Source organism: Pseudophryne corroboree, chromosome 4 (assembly GCF_028390025.1).
Source record: "Pseudophryne corroboree isolate aPseCor3 chromosome 4, aPseCor3.hap2, whole genome shotgun sequence".
NCBI classification, from domain to species: Eukaryota; Metazoa; Chordata; class Amphibia; order Anura; family Myobatrachidae; genus Pseudophryne; species Pseudophryne corroboree.
The window spans coordinates 218,101,960-218,127,515 of record NC_086447.1 but is presented as its reverse complement, the minus strand read 5'-3'; the positions used below and the strand labels follow the sequence as shown (position 1 = coordinate 218,127,515).

The 25,556-nt window shown below is 49.2% G+C and overlaps 1 protein-coding gene across 1 annotated transcript in view; it reads left to right on the top strand.

Annotated features, from left to right (window-relative positions):
* The window catches only part of CUL3 (cullin 3), a 293,465-nt gene extending 268,982 nt beyond the window's left edge, over positions 1-24,483 (top strand). Inside the window, exon 16 of the mRNA XM_063915923.1 lies at positions 23,832-24,483. Coding sequence (XP_063771993.1) covers positions 23,832-23,963 — 132 coding nt within the window. The 3' untranslated portion in view covers positions 23,964-24,483. The remainder of the gene's footprint in view (positions 1-23,831) is intronic.
* Positions 24,484-25,556: the final 1,073 nt, after the last annotated feature.

Below are 25,556 nucleotides of genomic sequence, written 5' to 3'. Positions count from 1 at the left end.
GCGTCTCCGAAAATTCAGCAACCAGTGGGTTCGCTCACAGGTGGATCCTTGGCCTATACAAATTGTATCTCAGGGATACAAGCTGGAGTTCGAAGTGACTCCCCCTCACCGTTACCTAAAATCGGCCTTGCCAGCTTCCCCCACGGAAAGGGAGGTAGTCCTGGCGGCAATTCACAAGCTGTACCTCCAGCAAGTGATAATAATGGTCCCCCTCCTTCAACAGGGAAGGGGTTACTATTCCACACTGTTTGTGGTACCGAAACCGGACGGTTCGGTAAGACCCATTCTGAATTTAAAATCCTTGAACATTTATATGAAAAAATTCAAGTTCAAAATGGAATCGCTCAGAGCGGTCATTGCAAGCCTGGAAGAGGGGGATTTTATGGTATCTCTGGACATCAAGGATGCTTACTTGCATGTCCCCATTTATCCACCTCACCAGGAGTATCTCAGGTTTGTGGTACAGGACTGTCATTACCAATTCCAGATGTTGCCGTTTGGGCTGTCCACGGCACCGAGAGTATTTACCAAGGTAATTGCCGAAATGATGGTACTCCTTCGGAAGCAAGGAGTTACGGTTATCCCGTACTTGGACGATCTCCTCATAAGGGCGAGGTCCAGGGAGCAGTTGTTGATCAGCGTAGCACACTCTCAGGAAGTGTTGCAACAGCACGGCTGGATTCTGAATATTCCAAAGTCGCAGCTGATTCCTACGACGCGTCTGCCCTTCCTGGGTATGATTCTGGACACATAACAGAAGAAGGTGTTTCTCCCGGAGGAGAAGGCCCAGGAGTTAGTGACTCTGGTCAGGGACCTCCTAAAACCAAAACAGGTGTCGGTGCATCACTGCACGCGAGTCCTGGGAAAGATGGTGGCCTCATACGAAGCCATTCCCTTCGGCAGGTTCCATGCGAGGATCTTTCAGTGGGATCTGTTGGACAAGTGGTCCGGATCGCATCTTCAGATGCGTCGGCTGATCACCCTGTCCCCGAGGGCCAGGGTGTCTCTTCTGTGGTGGCTGCAGAGTGCTCATCTTCTCGAGGGCTGCAGGTTCGGCATACAGGACTGGGTTCTGGTGACCACGGATGCAAGCCTCCGCGGATGGGGGGCAGTCACTCAGGGAAGAAACTTCCAAGGGCTGTGGTCAAGTCAGGAGACTTGTCTGCACATAAATATACTGGAACTAAGGGCCATATACAACGCCCTGAGTCAAGCGGAGCCCCTGCTTCGAGACCAACCAGTGCTGATTCAGTCAGACAACATCACGGCGGTCGCCCATGTAAACCGCCAGGGCGGCACAAGAAGCAGGGTGGCGATGGCAGAAGCCACAAAGATTCTTCGTTGGGCGGAGATTCACGTACAAGCACTGTCGGCAGTGTTCATTCCGGGAGTGGACAACTGGGAAGCAGACTTCCTCAGCAGACACAACCTCCACCCGGGAGAGTGGGGACTTCATCAAGAAGTCTTCACACAGATTGCAAATCGATGGGAACTGCCACAGGTGGACATGATGGCGTCCCGCCTCAACAAAAAGCTAAAAAGATATTGCGCCCGGTCAAGGGACCCTCAGGCGATAGCTGTGGACGCGCTAGTGACACCCTGGGTGTTCCAGTCGGTATATGTGTTCCCTCCTCTTCCTCTCATACCCAAGGTACTGAGAATAGTAAGAAAAAGAGGAGTGAGAACAATACTCATCGTACCGGATTGGCCAAGAAGGACTTGGTACCCAGAACTACAAGAGACGATCACAGAGGACCCATGGCCTCTGCCTCTCAGACAGGACCTGTTGCAACAGGGGCCCTGTCTGTTCCAAGACTTACCGCGGCTGCGTTTGACGGCATGGCGGTTGAACGCCGGATCCTAACGGAAAAGGGCATCCCGGATGAAGTGATTCCTACGCTGATAAAGGCTAGGAAGGATGTAACAGCTAAGCATTATCACCGTATATGGCGAAGATATGTTGCTTGGTGTGAGGCCAGGATGGCCCCTACAGAGGAATTCCAGCTGGGTCGATTTCTGCACTTCCTACAGTCAGGTGTGACTATGGGCCTGAAATTAGGGTCCATAAAGGTCCAGATTTCGTCCCTATCCATTTTCTTTCAAAAAGAACTGGCTTCACTGCCTGAGGTTCAGACGTTTGTAAAGGGAGTGCTGCATATTCAGCCCCCTTTTGTGCCACCAGTGGCACCTTGGGATCTTAACGTTGTGTTGGATTTCCTGAAATCCCACTGGTTTGAACCACTTAAGACCGTGGAACTAAAGTATCTCACGTGGAAAGTGGTCATGCTGTTGGCCTTAGCATCGGCGAGGCGTGTATCAGAATTGGCGGCTTTGTCATGTAAAAGCCCTTATTTGATCGTCCATATGGACAGGGCAGAATTGCGGACTCGTCCCCAATTTCTCCCAAAGGTGGTATCATCGTTTCATTTGTACCAGCCTATTGTGGTCCCTGCGGCTACTCGGGACTTGGAGGACTCCAAGTTGCTGGACGTAGTCCGGGCTTTGAAAATATATGTTTCCAGAACGGCTGGAGTCAGGAAGACTGACTCTCTGTTTATTCTGTATGCACCCAATAAGCTGGGTGCTCCTGCTTCAAAGCAAACTATTGCTCGCTGGATCTGTAGCACGATTCAGCTGGCTCATTCTGCGGCTGGATTGCCGCATCCAAAATCAGTGAAAGCCCATTCCACAAGGAAGGTGGGCTCTTCTTGGGCGGCTGCCCAAGGGGTCTCGGCTTTACAGCTTTGCCGAGCGGCTACTTGGTCGGGTTCAAACACTTTTGCAAAGTTCTACAAGTTTGATACCCTGGCTGAGGAGGACCTTGTATTTGCTCATTCGGTGCTGCAGAGTCATCTGCACTCTCCCGCCCGTTTGGGAGCTTTGGTATAATCCCCATGGTCCTTACGGAGTCCCCAGCATCCACTAGGACGTTAGAGAAAATAAGAATTTACTCACCGGTAATTCTATTTCTCGTAGTCCGTAGTGGATGCTGGGCGCCCGTCCCAAGTGCGGACTTTCTGCAATACGTGTATATAGTTATTGCTTAATAAAGGGTTATTGTTATGAGCCATCCGTTGAGTGATGCTCAGTTGTTGTTCATACTGTTAACTGGGTAAGGTTATCACGAGTTGTACGGTGTGGCTGGTATGAGTCTTACCCTGGATTCCAAAATCCTTTCCTTGTAATGTCAGCTCTTCCGGGCACAGTTTCCCTAACTGAGGTCTGGAGGAGGGGCATAGAGGGAGGAGCCAGTGCACACCAGATAGTACCTAATCTTTCTTTAGAGTGCCCAGTCTCCTGCGGAGCCCGTCTATTCCCCATGGTCCTTACGGAGTCCCCAGCATCCTCTACGGACTACGAGAAATAGAATTACCGGTGAGTAAATTCTTATTTTTTAGCCTGATCGCTGCGAACAACGGCAGCTAGAGATCAACTCTGAATGACCCCCTATGTTAGGCAAACGGTCATATGTCCCAAATCATGGATTTGGTATAAAGAAGTTGCATTTTTCCAGCATAAGCATGCACTTACGTCTTTTATGCCATAGTATTCACACCTTTTGAACAAGCCTCTCTTTAGTTAACAATAATTACTATTTAAAAAATTTATTTTAAAATGCTGATACTCTAAACTTTTAAATGTGACCGTTTAATCTTTAGAGTTCAGTGCCAGAGACTAGAGCAGAGGTGCACCAGTCAGCCATATCACTGACTTTGCATAACATGGATTGGTTTGGGTGGGTAGCGTACTTAAATGAACTATGTAGCAGCACAACTGGAGTGTGCCGAAAAGAAAAAAAACATTGACCCTTTTGCAAGTTGGTAATTATAAGGAAGATGGTGCAAAATACATGGATATACTGCTTGTTGGGACTGCTAAAAAATCTGAAGCGTTGGAAAAGTTCGACAAAAGAGAGCGAAAAAGTAACTTGCGCCCTAGCTGCAGCCCGGTACCAAACTCTCAAGAGCACAACTCCTTGACCAATACACCAAACAAAAGTAGAGTAGTCCACAAGCGCTGCTAAACAATAATTCTATCAGTCCTTGGGGCTCCATTCAGAGTACTCTATCTGTATTATTGTAAGTCAGGAACCTCTGTGGATAGAACCCCCCCCCCCCCCCCTTTTTTTATTTTTTTATTAAGAGCTCTCTTTTGTAGGATGGATTCGCACCTCTGGACTGACCTCCTCTCAATGGGGTACGTGCATCAAAAGGTTTCTTTCAATTCCTCCTATACACCTTCACATCAGGTATACTGTTGTCCCTCATAAAGGACACACTCCTCGTTCCAGTTCCCTATGTTCCTTGAAAGGTTTCTTTTACTCCCTCCTGATTTCAGGATACGAACTCCAATCCACCACACCGATTTATTATGTGGATAATAAAAGCCAATAGGTATTCAAAAAGATGAACATTTATTGCGCATCACAAAAGTACATCCATCGTATTCCAAAAAAAACAAATATAAAAAACGTTTTTTTGTTTTGTTTTTTAAATATATAATACCCCAGATAAGTGTGGGTTAGCTCCACCAAACACCCCTCAGAAGCCAAGCACTAACTCTTCCTTTTATGCAAAACATATGAAAGAAAGGGGTCTTTGTAAAACCAAAGTGCTGGTTCTTACAGGGGGTAAAAACGTAAAAAAATAAATAGAGGTACAAATAGCACCAACGCATTTCGGATTCACTATTCTTCCTCAGGGTGTATCATGGAGCTAACCCAGTTGGCCATTTATACCTCCTGCCCTGCCCATGTGATCATGACATCCAATCAAAATACTTTAGTCTAATAAACTATATGCCGAAACTCTCTCTAAAGCTCGTATTGACAAAATTCCATATTCTAAAAAAGGGGTTCACTACGATATGCCGGCGGTCTGGCTCCCGGCGACCAGCATACCGGTGCCGGGAGCCCGACCGCCGGCTTACCGACAGTGTCGCGAGCGCAAATGAGCCCCTTGCGGGCACGCTACGGGCACGGTGGTGCGCTATGCGCACCACACTATTTTATTTTCCCTCCAGGGGGGTCGTGGACCCCCACAAGGGAGAATAAGTGTCGGTATGCCGGCTGTCGGGATCCCGGTGCCGGTATACTGTGCGCCGGGATCCCGTCAGTCGGCATACTGAAGACCACCCCTATAAAAGAACAATTCATTTGAAATTTTTAAACATAGAGAACAGGCAGAAATACACCTTGCATTCAGCTACAATAATTTAGTTGGTAAATATTAACATGAGTGATGGATTCTTGAAACATCCTTTTTTCCCCACAGCGTCCCATAATAACTGTATCCACTCCGGATTCCCATGCCACAAATTTCTCCTCTGAACTGTGGTTGGTAACTCACGTTTGTATTACCCACAATCCTTTGCGGTTCAACCAGCTTTGATACCATCTCGTGTTCATACTGACAGGTCTTAATTGCCGTGCGTCTGTTCCTCATCTCGCGAGTTCTGTCCTGTATCACCAACAGGAAGTCGCGGCTACGTGTTTCCGGCAGGTGGAACGCACATGTAAGTTCACCTTCCTTCCCGGAAGTTTAGACCACGTGTTTCCGGTATATGGAACACAAATGGGAAATACCGTTTGTGTTCCATAAACCGGAAACACGTGGTCTAAACTTGCGGGAAGGACGGTGAACTTGTGCGTTCCACCTATCGGAAACACGTAGCCGCGACTTCCTGTTGGTAAAAAAAAAACTGTCAAGGAACATAGGCAACTGGAACGAGGTGAGTGCCCTTTATGAGGGACGGGACGGTCAACAGCATACCTGATATGAATTTATATAGGAGGTATTGAAAGAAACCTTTTGATGAACGTACCCCATTGAGAGGAGGTCAGTCCAGAGGTGCGAACCCATCCTACAAAAGAGAGCCCTTAAGAAAAAAAAAAGGGAGTTCTATCCAAGGAGGTGGCAAAGTTCATCTTTCAGCAGGACAATGATTCCAAACTAACGTTGCTGTGGCTCATGAACAAGAGGTGACTGGTGTACTATAGGGCCCCGTCAGAGCCCTGATCTCATTCAATTGAAGAAGCTGTGTCGCTACTTATAAATGTGGATCCAGCTTGCTGAACAACCTTGCTCAATTCGACCTGGAATAAAGGAGCAAGATTGCTCCCAAAGAGTGTGCACACCTATTTCGAAAGACTTTGTTCGCTATGTAATAGGATCCCAGATGAAGGAGCTGGCATCATTTTGGCAAATTTGCTGCTAAATTTAAGACTCCAGAAAGTTCTAGGTATACCTTATAACTGATTGCAGTTTTAGTGGCAAACTAAACAAATGAACGCTGGTTCCTTCATCTTGGAACCTACTACAGGACCCCCTTGTTATTGTTGTAAATACAAAAGGGTGGAGATGCAACAATTATGCAAATGTCACATTTGGTTTTAGTGCTTTGGAATAAAGATCACATATCAAAATTTTCCATGGTAAACAAAAGAAACACCTTCGTCCTAGAGGATGCTGGGGACTCCAAAAGGACCATAGGGTATAGACTGGATCCGCAGGAGACATGGGCACTTTAAGACTTTAAATGGGTGTGAACTGGCTCCTCCCTCTATGCCCCTCCTCCAGACCTCAGTTAGATCTTGTGCCCAGAGAGACTGGACACACACTAGGGGAGCTCTACAGAGTTTCTCTAAACAAGAAGACTTCAGTGAAGGCGGCAGTAGACATCAGTCTCGGAGGTACCGCGCAGCGGTCGCGCTGCGCGCCATTGCTCCCGCACACCAACGGCACGGTTTGGGAGCAGGGCACAGGAGGGGTCGCCCTGGGCAGCAACAAGACCTCAGATATACCTGGCAAAAGTACATACAGTGCAGGGGCACTGTATACTACCCCCGCCAGTATAAATAAATAGCGGGACATAAGCGCCATTTTATCTCCACAGTGAAGCTGCAGGAGATGCTGGCCCTGACCTCCTCCACTTCTGTGACAAGTACAGGGTGCTAAACGGGGGGGGGGGGCACAGCAAAATTGGTGTTGATTATGGTCATTAAAAGCGCTGTCAGGTCGGGGGCATTTTTTATATATATATATATATATATATATATATATATATATATATATATATATATATATATATATATATATATATATATATACATACACACACACACACACACACACACACACACACTTTCAGACTGGGATAGGTGCTGGGTGTGAGCTGGCAAACTCCCCTCTGTGTTTCTCTAATAGGCCTTCTTGTGGGTCTGTCCCCTATAGCCCGGTGTGATAGTGGTGTCGGTACGAGTGTGTCGACATGTCTGAGGCTGAAGGCTCTTCCCAGGAGGAGGTTGGAGTAGAGACAGAACAGTGTGAGGGAGTGAATCTGTCGGCACCGCCGACTGCTGATTGGGTAGATATATGTTGAGTGCCTTGAATGCAAATGTGGCTTCATTAAGTAAGAGATTGGATAATTCTGAGGCTCACAACCAAACATGGAGACAGTCCATGGAAGATGCTTTATCCCAAACGCAGGCTCCCTCAGGGTCACAGAAACGGCCGTTTACCCAATTAGCAGACACTGATACCGACACAGATTCGGATTCCAGTGTCGACTTCTCAACTGGCTAAGAGCATTCAGTACATGATTGTGACAATAAAGAAGTGTTGCATATCTCGGAAGACCCTGCTGTTCCTGAGACAAGGGTCTGTATGTTTAAGGGAAAGAAAGCTCCGGTAACGTTTCCTCCCCCTCATGAACTGAACACACTTTTTGAAAAGGCTTGGGAAGTTCCTGACAAAAAGTTGCTGATTCCCAAGAGGATTATTATGGCATACCTGTTTCCCTCTGAGGATAAGAAAAAGTGTGAGTCGACCCCCAATGTGGACAAGGCTCTAGCACGGCTGTTCAAAAAGGTGGCGCTTCCATCCCCTGACACGGCGGCCCTCAAAGATCCTGCGGATCGTAAGCAGGAAACTACTTTGAAATCTATTTGTCACTACGGGTACACTGCTCAGACCTGCAGTAGCATCGGCATGGGTGAGTAGTGCAATTGAGAAGTGGGCAGATAACTTATCATCTGACTTGGACACCCTGGATAGGGATAGCGTTCTTTTGACCCTGGGTCATATCAGGGACGCTGCAGTCTATCTAAGGGAGGCTGCGAGAGATATTGGACTCTTGGGATCAAGGGCCAATGCCATGGCAATCTCGGCTAGGAGAGCATTATGGACTCATCAATGGAATGGTGATGCTGACTCTAAGAGGGCTATGGAGGTGCTGCCGTATAAAGGTGGTGTTTTGTTTGGTGAGGGCCTCGCGGACCTGGTATCTACAGCTACCGCTGGTAAGTCGTCTTTTCTACTCTTTGTCCCTCCACAGCAAAAGAAAACGCCTCAGTATCAGATGCAGTCCTTTCGGTCTAGTAAATTAAAAAAAAGGACGAGGGTCCTCCTTCCTTGCTGCTAGGGTTAAGGGAAGGGGAAAAAGATCACCGGCTGTGGCAAGCTCCCAGGAGCAGAAGTCCTCCCTGGCTTCTGCCAAGTCCGCCGCATGACGCTGGGACTCCGCTGCGGGAGTCCGCACCGGTGGGGCCGCATCTTCAACTCTTCAGTCGGGTCTGGGCTCATTCAGGCCTGGATCCTTGGGTACTGGAAATTGTGGCCCAAGGATACAAACTGGAGTTTCAAGACGTGCCTCCCCACCGATTTTTCAAATCAACCTTGCCAGCTTCTCTTCCGGAAAGGGAAGTGATGTACGCTGCAATACAAAAACTGTGTCAACAGCAAGTCATCGTCACAGTACCCCCGTCACATCGGGGAGAAGGGTATTATTCAAGTCTGTTCGTGGTCCCGAAGCCGGATGGCTCGGTCAGACCGATTCTGAATTTAAAATCCCTCAATCTATATTTTAAAAGATTCAAATTCAAGATGGAATCTCTCCGAGCAGTGATTTCCAGTCTGGAAGGGGGGGATTTTATGGTGTCAGTCGACATAAAGGATGCTTACCTACATGTCCCCATATATCCTCCACATCGGGCATACCCGAGGTTTGCGGTTCAGGATTCTCATTACCATTTTCAGACGTTGCCGTTTGGTCTTTCCACGGCCCCGAGGATTTTCACCAAAGTAATGGCGGAAATGATGGTGCTCCTGCGCAAGCAGGGTGTCACAATTATCCCGTACTTGAACGATCTCCTCATAAAGGCTAGATCTAAGGAGCAGTTACTAAGAAAAGTTTCGCTCTCCCTGACAGTTCTGCAGCAACATGCTTGGCTCCTAAATTTTCCAAAGTCACAGTTGATTCCGTCAACACGGCTGTCGTTCTTGGGCATGATTCTGGACACGGAACTGCAGAGAATTTTTCTCCCGATGGGAAAAAGCTCTGGAAATACAGAACATGGTCAAGGGGATTCTGAAACCGGCAAGGGTGTCGATTCATCAATGTACTCGGGTTCTGGGAAGATGGTGGCGACCTACGAGGCCATCCCGTTTGGCAGGTTCCATGCCAGAGTTTTTCAGTGGGACCTGTTGGACAAGTGGTCCGGGTCTCGCCTACACATGCACCGGAAGATAAGCCTGTCTCCCAAGGCCAGGATTTCTCTCCTGTGGTGGCTCCAAAGTTCTCACCTTCTAGAGGGACGCAGGTTCGGGATCCAAGATTGTGTCCTAGTAACCACGCATGCAAGTCTCCGAGGTTGGGGAGCAGTCACACAGGGAAAAAATTTCCAGGGAAAATGTTCAAGCCAGGAGGCTTGTCTGCACATAATCATTCTGGAACTAAGGGCCATCTACAACGGCCTTCTGCAAGCAGAACATCTTCGCGGCCTGCCCGTCCTGATACAGTCGGACAACATAACAGCAGTGGCGCACATAAACCGCCAGGGCGGAACAAGGAGCAGAGCAGCGATGGCAGAGGCCACAAAAGTTCTTCGCTAGGCAGAAAAACAGGCAAGCACTCTGTTGGCAGTCTTCATTCCAGGCGTGGCCAACTGGGAAGCAGACTTCCTCAGCAGACACGATCTCCATCCAGGAGAGTGGGGTCTTCATCAAGAGGTCTTTGCAGAAGTGACAAGTCGTTGGGGAATTCCTCAAATAGACATGATGGCGTCTCGCCTCAACAAGAAACTTCAGACATACTGTTCCAGGTTGAGGGACACTCAAGCAGTAGCAGTGGATGCCCCTGTGACACCGTGGGTGTATCAGTCGGTCTATGTGTTCCCTCCACTTCCACTCATCCCAAAGGTAATATGGATCATAAGAAGAACAAGGGTTCAGGTGATACTCGTTGTTCCAGATTGGCCACGGAGGGCCTGGTATCCGGATCTTCAGGAACTACTCATAGAAGATCCCTGGCCTCTTCCTCTAAGAGAGGATCTGGTACAGCAAGGGCCTGCGTGTTCCAAGACTTACCGCGGTTGCGTTTGACGGCGTGGCGGTTGAACACGAAATCCTAGCACGAAAGGGTATTCCCGGTGAGGTCATCCCCACTCTGCTGAAAGCTAGGAAGGAGGTAACAGCGAAGCATTACCACCGTATTTGGAGAAAATGTGTCTTGGTGTGAATCCAAGAAGGCTCCTACGGAAGTATTTCAGCTGGGTCGGTTTCTCCATTTCTTACAAGCAGGTGTGGATGCGGGCCTGAGGTAATGCTCCATTAAAGTGCAGATTTCGTCTTTATCAATTTTCTTTCATAGGGAATTGGCCTAACTTCCAGAAGTACAGACTTTTGTGAAAGGCGTGCTGCACATCCAACCTCCATTTGTGCCCCCAGTGGCACCATGGGACCTTAACGTGGTGTTATTGTTCCTTAGGTCACTTTGGTTTGAACCTTTACAAACGGTTGAGTTGAAATTTCTCACTTGGAAAGTGGTCATGCTATTGGCCTTGGCGTCCGCTAGGCGGGTGTCGGAATTGCCGGCTTTGTCTCACAAAAGCCCCTATTTGATTTTCCACGAGGATAGAGCAGAGTTGAGAACTCGTCAACAATTTTTACCAAAGGTGGTTCCGTCGTTTCACATGAACCAACCTATTGTGGTACCAGTGGCTACTGAATCCTTAGCTGATTCAAAGTCTCTCAATGTGGTCAGAGCTTTGAAAACTTATGTTGCCAGAACGGCTTGTATTAGGAAAACAGAGGCTCTGTTTGTTCTGTACGCTTCCAACAAGATTGGGGCTCCTGCTTCTAAGCAGATTATTGCACGCTGGATCTGTAGTGTGATTCGACATGCTCATTCTACGACTGGATTGCCGTTACCGAAATCAGTGAAGACCCATTCTACCAGGAAGGTGGGCTTATCTTGGTCGGCTGCCCGGGGAGTCTCGGCGCTACAACTTTGCCGAGCAGCTACTTAGTCGGGTTCAAACACTTTTGCAAAATTCTACAAGTTTGATACCCTGGCTGATGAGGACCTCATGTTTGCTCAATCGGTGCTGCAGAGTCGTTCGCACTCTCCCGCCCAGTCTGGAGCTTTGGTATAGACCCCATGGTCCTATTGGAGTCCCCAGCATCCTCTAGGACGAAGGAGAAAATAGGATTTTAATACCTACCGGTAAATCCTTTTCTCTTAGTCCGTAGATGATGCTGGGCGCCCGTCCCAGTGCGGGCTCTATCTGCAGTACTATTCCTAGTTATTGCTTTTGTTACACAAAGGTTGTGTTTTGGTTTCAATCAGCCTGTTGCTGATTTTTTGGTTCATGCTGTTAACTGGTTTAGTTAAATGCCATGTTGTATGTGTCTGACCCTTGGTTAACAAAAATCCTTTTCCTCGAAATGTCCGTCTCCCTGGGCACAGTTCCTATAACTGAGGTCTTGAGGAGGGGCATAGAGGGATGAGCCAGTTCACACCCATTTAAAGTCTTAAAGTGCCCATGTCTCCTGCGGATCCCGTCTATACCCCACGGTCCTTTTGGAGTCCCCATCATCCTCTACGGACTAAGAGAAAAGGATTTACCGGTAGGTATTAAAATCCTATTCTCTCCTTCATCCACTAGGGGACACTGGACAGCAGTCACAATGGGGATATAGAAGGCAGTAACTGGGAGCTGGCACTTTAAAACTTTAACAATGTGGCTAGCTCCTCAACTACTATGTCCCCCCTCCGCCAGTCTTTGGCTTTGTTTTGTGGCCAAGGGAGCTGGACACTCTTTGGATTGCTCCTGGAGATTTTTTTCTTTTTCTCTGACGTCCTAGTGGATGCTGGGGACTCCGTAAGGACCATGGGGAATAGACGGGCTCCGCAGGAGACTGGGCACTCTATAAGAAAGATTTGGTACTATCTGGTATGCACTGGCTCCTCCCTCTATGCCCCTCCTCCAGACCTCAGTTAGATTTCTGTGCCCGGCCGAGCTGGATGCACACTAGGGGCTCTCCTGAGCTCCTAGAAAGAAAGTATATGTTAGGTTTTTTATTTTACAGTGAGACCTGCTGGCAACAGGCTCACTGCAACGAGGGACTAAGGGGAGAAGAAGAAGCGAACCTACCTGCTTGCAGCTTGCTTGGGCTTCCTAGGCTACTGGACACCATTAGCTCCAGAGGGATCGACCGCAGGACCCGTCCTTGGTGTTCGTTCCCGGAGCCGCGCCGCCGCCCCCCTTACAGAGCCAGAAGCAAGAAGATGGTCCGGAAAATCGGCGGCAGAAGACTTCAGTCTTCACCAAGGTAGCGCACAGCACTGCAGCTGTGCGCCATTGCTCCTCATACACACTTCACACTCCGGTCACTGAGGGTGCAGGGCGCTGGGGGGGGGCGCCCTGAGCAGCAATAAAATCACCTTGGCTGGCAAAATAACCACAATATATAGCCCCAGAGGCTATATATGTGGTAATTACCCCTGCCAGAATACAGAAAAAAGCGGGAGACAAGTCCGCCGAAAAAGGGGCGGAGCCATCTCCCTCAGCACACTGGCGCCATTTCTCCCTCACGGTTCCGCTGGAAGGAAGCTCCCTGACTCTCCCCTGCAGTCTACACTACAGAAAAGGGTAAAAAAGAGAGGGGGGGGCACTAAATTTAGGCGCAGTAAATATTATAGCAGCTATAGGGGACATAATTCAGTTAGTCCCTGCATTATATAGCGCTCTGGTGTGTGCTGACATACTCTCTCTCTGTCTCCCCAAAGGGCTTTTGTGGGGTCCTGTCTCCTTTAAGAGCATTCCCTGTGTGTCGGTACGGCTGTGTCGACATGTTTGATGAGGAGGCTTATGTGGAGGCGGAGCAGATGCCTATAAATGTGATGTCACCCCCTGCGGGGCAGACACCTGAGTGGATGGACTTATGGAAGGAATTACGTGCAAGTGTCAACTCCTTACATAAAAAATTTGACGACATGCCAAATGCGGGACAGCCGGCTTCTCAGCTCGTGCCTGCCCAGACAATTCAAAGGCCATCAGGGGCTCTGAAACGCCCACTACCTCAGATGGCAGACACAGATGTCGACACGGATACTGATACCAGTGTCGACGACGATGAGTCAAATTTAATGTCCACTAGGGCCTTTCGTTGCATGATTGAGGCAATGAAAGAGGTATTACACATTTCTGATATAAACCCAGGTACCTCAAAAAAGGGTATTATGTTTGGGGAGAAAAAACTACCAATAGTTTTTCCCCCATCTGAAGAATTAAATGAAGCGTGGGCTTTCCCCGATTAGTGATTTCAAAAAAATTACTAATGGCGTTCCCTTTCTCGCCAGAGGATAGGTCACGTTGGGAAACTCCCCCTAGGGTGGATAAAGCGCTCACACGTTTGTCTAAAAAGGTGGCACTACCGTCTCCGGATACGGCCGCCCTAAAGGAACCTGCTGATAGAAAGCAGGAGGCTATCCTAAAGTCTATATATACACACACTGGTGTTATACTGAGACCAGTTATTGCTTCAGCGTGGATGTGCAGTGCTGCTGCTGCTTGGTCAGATTCCCTGTCGGAAAATATTGACACCCTAGACAGGGACACTATATTGCTAACCGTAGAGCATATAAAAGACTCAGTCTTGTACATGAGAGATGCACAGAGGGAGATCTGCCGGCTGGCATCTAGAATAAGTGCATTGTCCATTTCTGCTAGGAGAGGCTTATGGACTCGGCAGTGGACAGGGGATGCAGATTCTAAAAGGCACATGGAAGTTTTGCCTTATAAGGGTGAGGAGTTATTCGGGGATGGTCTCTCAGACCTTGTTTCCACAGCAACAGCTGGGAAGTCAGCATTTTTGCCCCGTGTCCCCTCACAGCCTAAGAAAGCGCCGTATTATCAGGTACAGTCCTTTCGACCCCAGAAAAACAGGCGGGGAAAAGGCGGGTCCTTTCTGTCTAGAGGCAGAGGAAGGGGGAAAAAGCTGCAACACACAGCAGGTTCCCAGGAACAAAAGTCCTCCCCCGCTTCTTCCAAATCCGCCGCATGACGGTGGGGCTCCACAGGCGGAGCCAGGTACGGTGGGGGGCCGCCTCAAAAATTTCAGCGATCAGTGGCTTCGCTCACGGGTGGATCCCTGGATCCTTCAAGTAGTATCTCAGGGGTACAAGCTGGAATTCGAGGCGCCTCCCCCCCGCCGTTTCCTCAAATCGGCCTTACCGACAACTCCCTCGGGCAGGGAGGCTGTACTAGAGGCAATTCACAAGCTGTATTCCCAGCAGGTGATAGTCAAGGTACCCCTACTTCAACAAGGACGGGGTTACTATTCCACACTGTTTGTGATACCGAAACCGGACGGTTCGGTGAGAGCCATTTTAAATTTGAAATCCTTGAACACATACATAAAAAGATTCAAGTTCAAGATGGAATCGCTCAGGGCGGTTATTGCAAGCCTGGACGAGGGGGATTACATGGTATCCCTGGACATCAAGGATGCTTACCTGCATGTCCCAATTTACCTTCCTCACCAGGAGTACCTCAGATTTGTGGTACAGGATTGCCATTACCAATTCCAGACACTACCGTTTGGACTGTCCACGGCACCGAGGGCGTTTACCAAGGTAATGGCAGAAATGATGATACTCCTTCGAAAAAAGGGAGTTTTAATTATCCCGTACTTGGACGATCTCCTAATAAAGGCGAGGTCCAGGGAGCAGTTACTGGTTGGAGTAGCACTATCTCGGGAAGTGCTACAACAGCATGGCTGGATTCTAAACATTCCAAAGTCACAACTGGTTCCTTCCACACGCTTACTGTTCCTGGGGATGATTCTGGACACAGAACAGAAAAAAGTGTTTCTCCCGCAGGAGAAAGCCAAGGAGCTGTCATCTCTAGTCAGAGACCTCCTAAAACCAAAACGGGTATCGGTGCATCACTGCACACGAGTCCTGGGGAAAATGGTGGCTTCATACGAAGCAATTCCATTCGGCAGGTTCCATGCAAGGACCTTCCAGTGGGACCTCTTGGACAAGTGGTCAGGATCGCATCTTCAGATGCACCAACTGATAACCCTGTCTCCAAGGACCAGGGTGTCTCTACTGTGGTGGCTGCAGAGTGCTCATCTTCTAGAGGGCCGCAGATTCGGCATACAGGACTGGGTCCTGGTGACCACGGATTCCAGCCTTCGGAGCTGGGACGCAGTCACACAGGGAAGAAATTTCCAGGGACTTTGGTCAAGTCAGGAGTCGTCCCTACACATAAATATTCTGGAACTGAGGGCCATTTACAATGCCCTAAGTCAAGCAAGGCCCCTGCTTCAAAACCAGCCGGTTCTGATCCAATCAGACAACATCACGGCAGTCGCCCATGTAAACCGACAGGGCGGCACAAGAAGCAGGATGGCGATGGCAGAAGCCACAAGGATTCTCCGATGGGCGGAAAATCACGTGCTAGCACTGTCAGCAGTGTTCATTCCGGGAGTGGACAACTGGGAAGCAGACTTCCTCAGCAGACACGACCTACACCCGGGAGAGTGGGGACTTCATCCAGAAGTCTTCCTACTGTTGGTAAACCGTTGGGAAAGGCCACAGGTGGACATGATGGCGTCCCGCCTCAACAAAAAGCTAAAGAGAGATTGCGCCAGGTCAAGGGACCCTCAGGCGATAGCTGTGGACGCTCTAGTGACACCGTGGGTGTACCAGTAGGTTTATGTGTTCCCTCCTCTGCCTCTCATACCAAATGTACTGAGAATAATAAGAAGGCGAGGAGTAAGAACGATACTCGTGGTTCCGGATTGGCCAAGAAGAGCTTGGTACCCGGAACTTCAAGAAATGTTATCAGAGGACCCATGGCCTCTACCGCTCAGACAGGATCTGCTACAGCAGGGGCCCTGTCTGTTCCAAGACTTACCGCGGCTGCGTTTGACGGCATGGCGGTTGAATTCCGGATCCTAAATGAAAAGGGCATTCCGGAGGAAGTCATTCCTACGCTGATAAAAGCCAGGAAAGAAGTAACCGCAAACCATTATCACCGCATTTGGCGAAAATATGTTGCGTGGTGTGACGCCAGGAAGGCCCCTACAGAGGAATTTCAGCTGGGTCGTTTTTTGCACTTCCTACAGTCGGGAGTGACTATGGGCCTAAAATTGGGTTCCATTAAGGTCCAGATTTCGGCTCTGTCGATTTTCTTCCAGAAAGAACTGGCTTCACTGCCTGAAGTTCAGACTTTTGTAAAGGGAGTGCTTCATATTCAGCCCCCTTTTGTGCCTCCTGTGGCACCTTGGGATCTCAATGTGGTGTTGAGTTTCCTAAAATCACATTGGTTTGAACCACTTAAAACTGTGGATCTGAAATATCTCACGTGGAAAGTGGTCATGTTATTGGCCTTGGCTTCGGCCAGGCGGGTGTCAGAATTGGCGGCTTTGTCATGTAAAAGCCCTTATCTGAGTTTCCATATGGATAGGGCAGAATTGAGGACTCGTCCCCAGTTTCTCCCTAAGGTGGTATCAGCTTTTCACTTGAACCAACCTATTGTGGTGCCTGCGGCTACTAGGGACTTGGAGGATTCCAAGTTACTGGACGTAGTCAGGGCCTTGAAAATTTATGTTTCCAGGACGGCTGGAGTCAGGAAAACCGACTCGCTTTTTATCCTGTATGCACCCAACAAAATAGGTGCTCCTGCTTCTAAGCAGACTATTGCTCGCTGGATTTGTAGCACAATTCAGCTGGCGCATTCTGCGGCTGGATTGCCGCATCCTAAATCAGTGAAAGCCCATTCCACGAGGAAGGTGGGCTCATCTTGGGCGGCTGCCCGAGGGGTCTCGGATTTACAACTTTGCCGAGCTGCAACTTGGTCAGGGGCAAACACGTTTGCTAAATTATACAAATTTGATACCCTGGCTGAGGAGGACCTTGAGTTCTCTCATTCGGTGCTGCAGAGTCATCCGCACTCTCCCGCCCGTTTGGGAGCTTTGGTATAATCCCCATGGTCCTTACGGAGTCCCCAGCATCCACTAGGACGTCAGAGAAAATAAGAATTTACTCACCGGTAATTCTATTTCTCGTAGTCCGTAGTGGATGCTGGGTGCCCATCCCAAGTGCGGATTGTCTGCAATACTTGTATATAGTTATTGCCTAACTAAAGGGTTATTGTTGAGCCATCTGTTTAGAGGCTCAGTTATATTTCATACTGTTAACTGGGTATAATATCACGAGTTATACGGTGTGATTGGTGTGGCTGGTATGAGTCTTACCCGGGATTCAAAATCCTTCCTTATTGTGTCAGCTCTTCCGGGCACAGTATCCTAACTGAGGTCTGGAGGAGGGGCATAGAGGGAGGAGCCAGTGCACACCAGATAGTACCAAATCTTTCTTATAGAGTGCCCAGTCTCCTGCGGAGCCCGTCTATTCCCCATGGTCCTTACGGAGTACCCAGCATCCACTACGGACTACGAGAAATAGAATTACCGGTGAGTAAATTTTTTTTTTTTTTCCTTTCATCTTTCTTCACAGACTGGCAGCTCTGCCTCTGCCAGTCTGCACTGCGGGAGCTGCCGGCGGGGTCCCATCGCAGCTGCGTACGGCTTGGGATGGATCCCCGGCTGAAGGAGACGCTTGCTCTCTGGAGATGGCCGGACACCGCTGCGTGTCGGGGCCACTCCATCAGCACAGGTAACTGGCAGCACGGCAGCGGTAAGTATACCTCCCCCAATCTCCCCCCCCTTGCCGGTGGGGGATGCAGGGGTCTGCCCTCCGATTACCGCTTGCGCCCCTGGTAATTTTGAATCGGGCACCATAACGGGGGGCTGAGCTTAATCCCGCTCTGGGCTCTCAGCTCCCAACAGCCCCGGCGGCTCAGCGTGCGCTGGCGGCTATTTTCCAACGCTGCATCGGAGATCAGCAGCTTCACCCCTGGACACAGTGAGCAGTTTCAGTGGGGACTGGGGGCGCTAAGGGATCGTGTGAGGCACCTATAGTTATTGAAAGTGCCTGACACTGCACAGTAGCGTGCAGGACTCACAGGGCGGGTGTGGCTACACTTCTTTCCTACTCTACCCCCTTCTGTCTATTACTGTGTGTGTGTGTGTGTGTGTGTGTGTGGCAGGTTGACGGGTGCTGCCATGGCTGGAAAGGGTTCTAAAGCTGCACAGAAAGTTTTTCAATGTCAGAAATGTTCTGCAAAGTTCACCCTGGGACAATCTGAGAATTCCCTGTTATGTGAGGATTGTGGGTCTGAGCCATCTGCTCAGCCCTCATCACAGCCACAGAGCATTCCTGTTTGGACGACACAACTTCCAGAGGTTATGTCTGTTAACTAGGGAACTGAGGGCTTCTCGGGAAGATAGAGAGGCGGCCCGGTTCCAACAGCTTGTCCCGATGCCTGAGCTGGAACCAGCATGGGCTCGGTCCCTGGCGAAATCAGTTGAAGGGCTCTCTAGGGCTGTACTCCCTTCCCAGGCCCCGTCCTTAACTTCCCTTCCCCAGATTTCAAAAAAGAGGTGTTAAATGACTCTGACGATGATATGCCTCTATTGGAGGGGGTGGTAGATGTACAGGATACTAATGACGATCAGGTTTATGAGGACTCTGAACCGGTGGCTTAGGTTATCGAGGCGCTTATTACAGCTATTCGCTCAGTATTGCAGGTAGAGGAGACGGAACAGGATACCTTGCGTCCTTCAAGGTTTGGCACCAACCAAAAACTGCTGGTGACCTTTCCAGTTTCGGAGAAGCTGGATGCGCTCATGACGGCAGCTTGGAAACATCTGGATGCAAAATTTCAGGTATCAAAGAAAATTTTGTCTTCCTATCCTTTTCCCACAGATTGCAGGAAGCGTTATGAGACCTCTCAGATTATGGATCCTTCGGTGTCTCGTCTGTCCAAAAAGACTGTTCTGCCGGTTCCTGGAGCGACTTCACTGAAGGAAGCGTCTGATAGGAAGTTGGAAACCACCTTGAAGACTATTTACTCGTCGGCAGGTAGGTTGTTGGGTCAACAAAGCTATGGAAGCTTGGGTGGAACAATTGTCCTCAGGACTACGTGACGATTTCCCTCCGGATCAGCTGATACCGTTGGCGGAACACATTCGCGAATCAGCCCTTTATCTTTGCGAGGCTTCCAAGGACGTCTGTATCCTCGGAGCTAAGATTTCCGCTTTGGCGATTTCGGCCCACAGAGGTCTCTGGCTGCGACAGTGGCAGGCGGATGCTGAATCCAAGAGGGCAGCAGAAGCGTTGCCCTTTACGGAGAGGTCCTCTTCGGAAAGGATCTGGATGCCTGGATTTCTCAGGCCACTGGAGATAAGTCCACTTATCTTCCCTCTGCTGCTCCTGCCTCTCGGAGGCCTTATATGGGTCCTTCCTTTCGGTCCTTTTGTGCCCCTTCCAGGTTTCGAGGCCAGGGGCGCAGCTTCCGTCTCTCGTGGCCGTAGGGGCAGAGGTTCCACAGACTCCGCCCAGCCAGAGGTTAAGTCCTCCACCACTCCCACCGCATGACAGGCTTCCCTCCCACCTGGGGGATCGCAGGGTGGGAGCTCATCTGTGGGATTTCAGGGAAGCCTGGGTACAATCCTGTCCAGATGCTTGGGTCAGGGATCTTATAATTTGCGGTTACGAGCTCGATTTTCAAACCCAACCGCCTCAGCGTTTCTTCCCCAAGGGTTTGCCAGTTTCCGACGACAGACAAGTCGCCTTGCAGGCAGCGGTCCAGAAGCTTCTGTCCGCAAAGGTACTGATCCCTGTTCCCTCTCATAATCGGAAACAGGGCTATTACTCAAGCCTGTTTCTCGTACCGAAGCCGGACGGCTCGGTCAGGCCAGTTCTGAACTTGAAGGATCTCAATCCGTTTTTGAGGATATTCAAGTTCAAGATGGAGTCCCTTCAGTCTGTTATTGCTGGGTTGGAGCAGAACGAGTTTCTGGCGTCCTTAGACATCAAAGATGCATACTTACATGTTCCCATGTGGCCTCCTCATCAGGCTTTTCTCCGGTTCGCGATACAGGACGCTCATTTCCAGTTACAGGCCCTTAAGTTCGGTCTCTCTTCTCCTTCACAAAGTTCATGGCGGTCATGATGGCCCTACTTCGGAAGCAGGGTGTGACGATTGTCCCCTATCTGGACGATCTGCTGCTGAAGGTGCATTCTGCAGACCTGTTGCTTCAGAATATCCGGATAACCCAGGACCTTCTGATTCGGCACGGGTGGATTCTGAACTTCCCGAAGTCTCACTTATGCCCCTCACAACGGTTGCTGTTCTTGGGAATGATTCTCGACACGGTCCGTCAGAAGGTTTTTCTTCCTCAGGACAAGATCCTCTCTCTTCAGACGTTGGTGAGGTCGGTACTTCGACACTGTCGGGTATCAGTGTACCTGTGCATTCGCCTTCTGGGGAAGATGGTAGCGGCGTTCGAAGCTCTACCATACGGACGCTTCCACTCTCGACCCTTCCAACTGTGTCTTCTACATCAGTGGTCAGGGTCTCATCTATTTCTTCATGAGCCGGTGACGCCGTCTCCAAAAGCACGGTAGTCTCTCCTCTGGTGGCTCAATTCAACACATCTGTTGGAAGGAAGGTGGCTCGGCGTTTGGGATTGGACTCTCCTCACCACAGATGCGAGGCTGGGGGGCGGTGACCCTGGAACATCTGTATCAGGGGCGCTGGTCGATTCACAAATCTACTCTCCCCATAAACATTCTCGAGCTACGGGCAGTGTACAACTCCCTACTTCAGGCACACCACCTGCTGCACGGTCGGGCAACCACAGTTCAGTCCAACGCCACGACGGTAGCGTACATCAACAGTCAGGGCGGCACTCGCAGCCGTACGGCGATGAGGGAGGTCACCAACATCCTCCTCTGGGCAGAGGAACATGCTCTGTCCTTGTCTGTGATATTCATTCCAGGAGTGGACAATTGGGAAGCAGATTATCTCAGCCGCCAGGACATGCACCCGAGGGAGTGGTCACTCAATCCCCAGGTGTTTTGTCAGCTGGTCCGCCGGTGGGGAAGACCACAGATCGGCTTAATGGCGTCCCGCCTGAACCATCAACTGCCTCTTTATTACTCTCGGACGCGGGACCCGGTGGCTGTGGATGCCCTCACGGCTCCTTGGAATTTCCGGTTTGTTTACCTCTTTCCTCCTTTCCCGTTGTTGCCTCGGGTTCTGCAACGCATCAAGGGAGGACGCGCTGGTCCTCCTGGTGGCTCCAGATTGGTTGTGCAGGACTTGGTTCTCCCCCTTACAGCTGTTGTTAGTAGCGGAGCCTTGGCCCCTGCCACTACGAGACGATCTGCTACAACAGGGTCCTTTTCTTTATCCAGACTTACGCAGGCTACGTTTGACAGCGTGGCTGTTGAGAAGGCCATCTAGAAAAGGAAGGGGATTCCTCGTACGGTTATACCTTCTATGCTCCAGGCTCGGAAGTCAGTCACATCGTCTCACTATTACCGCATTTGGAAGGCTTATGTAGCCTGGTGTGACCGTCGAGAGTTTTCTCCTTCAGTTTCTCACTTAGCCCGCCTTCTCAGTTTTCTGCAGGCGGGTTTCTCGGCAGGACTACGACTGGATTAACTAAATGTTCAGGTCTCTGCTCTTTCAGTTTTCTTCCAGAAGAAAGTAGCTTTGCTGACGGAAGTTCAGACCTTCTTTCAGAGGGTTCTACGAATACAACCTCCCCTTCGCCATCCGACAGCACCATGGGACCTCAACCTGGTCCTCTCTTTTCTGCAGTCTCTGTTATTTGAGCCTCTGGAGTCGGTGGAGATGAAATATCTCACCTGGAAGGTGGTCCTTCTACTGGTTCTGGCTTCGGCCAGACGGGTGTCTGAACTTGGGGCTCTCTCTTGTCGACCTCCTTACCTGGTATTTCATGAACATAGGGCTGAGCTTCGTACTCGCATGTCTTTTCTCCCAAAGGTGGTGTCCGATTTTCACATCAATCAGCCACTTGTGGTTCCGGCCCTCTCGGCGGACTCACCAGATTCGAGATCATTGGATGTTGTCAGGGCGCTCAAAATCTATGTGGATAGGACTTCGGCTATTCGGAAGTCTGACTCCTTATTTGTTCTGTACGATACTGCCCGTTGTGGATGGCTGGCTTCTAAGCAGACGTTGTCCCGATGGATTCGGCTGACCGTCAGACAAGCTTATTTGGCAGCTTCTTGAGGGCCTCCGTCTTCAATTTCGGCGCGCTCTGTGGGGCCTTCGTGGGCTTCCGCCCGCGGGGTCTCCATGACTACTTTGTCGCGCTGCTACTTGGTCGGGCCGACATATGTTTGTCAAGTTTTACAGATTTGACACTTTTGCGGCCTCTGCGTCACAGTTTGGCCGAGCGGTTTTGAAGGACTCTCAGCGCTCTCCCTCCCGTCTTGTGAGCTCTGGGACATCCCCATTGTGACTGCTCTCCAGTGTCCCCTAGTGGATGAAGGAGAAATCAGGATTTTGGTACTTACCGATAAATCCCTTACTCTGATTCCACAGGGGACACTGGACGCCCACCCAGCGCTGCTGTCCTCCTTTTTCACTTCACGTTTGCATGTCTGAGTGACTGCTTGTTTTGTTCAGGTTAACCTTTCTCTACGGTTATAGGGTTCCAGGTTTACTTGGTGTTATCCTGTTTTACATGGCTTAGTTAACCTCCTCTACTTTAATGTTGGTCTCTTCCAGCTCTCCTTGGGCACAGTTTTAGGTAGACTGGCTTGGAGGGGGTACATAGTAGAGGAGGAGCTAGCCACATTGTTACAGTTTTTTAAAGTGCCAGCTCCCAGTTACTGCCTACTATATCCCCATTGTGACTGCTCTCCATTGTCCCCTGTGGAATCGGAGAAAGTGATTTATCGGTAAGTGCCAAAATCCTGATTTTCCACTTCATGAAGTCTTTCAACAGTATCTCAAGTCATGCTACTTCTGTTACCCATGCTATAGAAATGCAATGTTATGTTATATGCACATGGGGAGAGCTAATGGTGGCTCCACTCATTGCAAATCAGCTAACAGCACAAATAAACAAAACGGAAGATTGAAATGGTTTAGGAAAAGGTTTAGTTGGAAAAAGGAAGCTATGCCGGTGGTCATATGACAGACACAGGCATCCCAAAGCAGACAATCCTGACAGGGTTAAGAGTGTAAGGGTAAGCTTACTTACCTGACCCCTAACCCTCCATTCCCCCGACCTAACCTAAGCCTTCCCCTGCAGCCTAAACCTAACATACTTCCCCCACCCCCATTGCAGGCATACCACAGAGGACTATCGGCAGATGATGATCAGGATTATTGCGTTTGGGATGCCGGCTTCAGCATTCCCAGCAGTGTTGGGATCCAGACTGCCCGGATCCCAAGCTGCTTTTAAAATTTGTTTCACAATTTTGCTGTAAGGGTGTTATCAAGTAGAAAAGCTAGTTAATGACAAAGGGGAAGTTAAATGACCAGTTGTTTGTGGATTTGTATTGCATAGCTCCTCAGTTTGTCTCCTCCTCCTCTACCCCCTTCCCCCCAATAACATGCGCCATTTAACATTGCTGTTTTTCCTCCCACTGTTTAGGTAACACAGCAACTGAAGGCTCGATTCCTTCCAAGTCCTGTTGTTATTAAAAAGCGTATTGAAGGACTTATTGAACGTGAATATTTAGCACGAACACCTGAGGATCGCAAAGTATACACCTATGTAGCATAGAAAATGCGTCCTGCAAATTGAATTACTCTTGGACTTCATACCCCTTCGCATGGACTGGGAAGTTCTTTCAAATCATCACACGGTTACGAGCGCCATCTATTAAATTACAGTACGTGTTCTAGAACATGCACAACGAGCCTACGAGAATTTTCGGCATCAGATTCCCTTGGGGGGCCTTTGTAGATATCATTTTATACAATTCCTTTGCGGAATTGTTAACACAGATTTTTCTTTCTCTCGATATTGTATTGAAAGAGCAGGAAACACCAAAATAAAATAAAATGAATAAAAACTAATTTAGAAAATACAAGTCAACTTAATAAAGTTTTGGGGAATTTACTCCCTCCCCCCAAATGTTAGTGGTGGTGTAATCTGTTTATGTACATCTACTAAGCTTAACCTTTTTTTATTGTTTTTCTTTTGAGGGTGTATAAATGCATATTTAAATGGAAATGTTAACTTCTGGATTGCAGTTCATATGGGAATAAAATACATTTTTGTAATTATTTAAAACACAAAACGTCATAACAAGTTGGGCTGCTGTTTCTCTTGATCCTTGCACATAAAATTAAGTTAAAAAAAGTATAAATGTCTTCATAAGTCTTAGTCTAGATGCATATATGTATATAAATAATTTTTTTTTTCTATTGCACTCTCGACTATCAGTAATTTGAAAACCATACCTGATGGATTTTTCTGCTTCTCATTTTGCCATTAAAAGTAACTGATTTTCCAATTCCCCACAGTGCTGCAAAGACATCTAGTGCGTCATCTTTACAGTTGGGCTACGTCACACTTATAACATGGTTTTCTCACAAGGTCTCCAAACGTCTGATGCATTATCAACATGCAAACACCCACTTATTGCTATAAATAGAAACCCCTGTAGGACATGCTATGCATAAACTGTATATAGACACTGTATTTTCCTAACGTACAGACGTTTCTATGTGACTTGTCACGTTCAACTGTTGCTTATTGTTTCCTCTTCTAACAGTATGTTTGGGGAAGGCGTCTTCTAGTCCTGGTTCTTTCTTATATGCATGTTGATCGTTGAGTGTCATTGTTGAATTTTAAATGGAAATACATTGTTCGAAGCATTTTCTATTTTTATGTTCCCAAGAGAAATGCATATGACCTTTATCGGCACTAGGGAGGCCAATCCCGGGATCGGCGGGATCCCGGGATTTAGGCCCAAAAATGGCCGGGATTCAATCCCGGGATTGGAAGCTCCAATCCCGGGGATTGAGGGATCAGCGTTGAGCGTCCTCAGGACGCTCAAACGCTGCCCGGCTCCCTCCTCTCGGCTCCCCCTGTGCAGCGTGACCTGTGCCTGTGAGGTCACGCTGCGCTGTCAGCAGCCGCAGAGCAGGAAGGTACGGCGGTATTCACCCGCCGCCTCCTTCCGGCTCCCCCTACACTTACCCGAGGCCTCCTCCCGGCTCCTCCTGCACTTACCTGCCGCCTCCTCCCGGCTCCTCCTGCACTTACCCGCCGCCTCCTCCCGGCTTCCCTGCACTCAACCACCGGCTCCCCTGCACTCCCCCGCCGCCTCCTCCTCACCAGCTACCCGGCTGTGCAGGTTTGTACTTT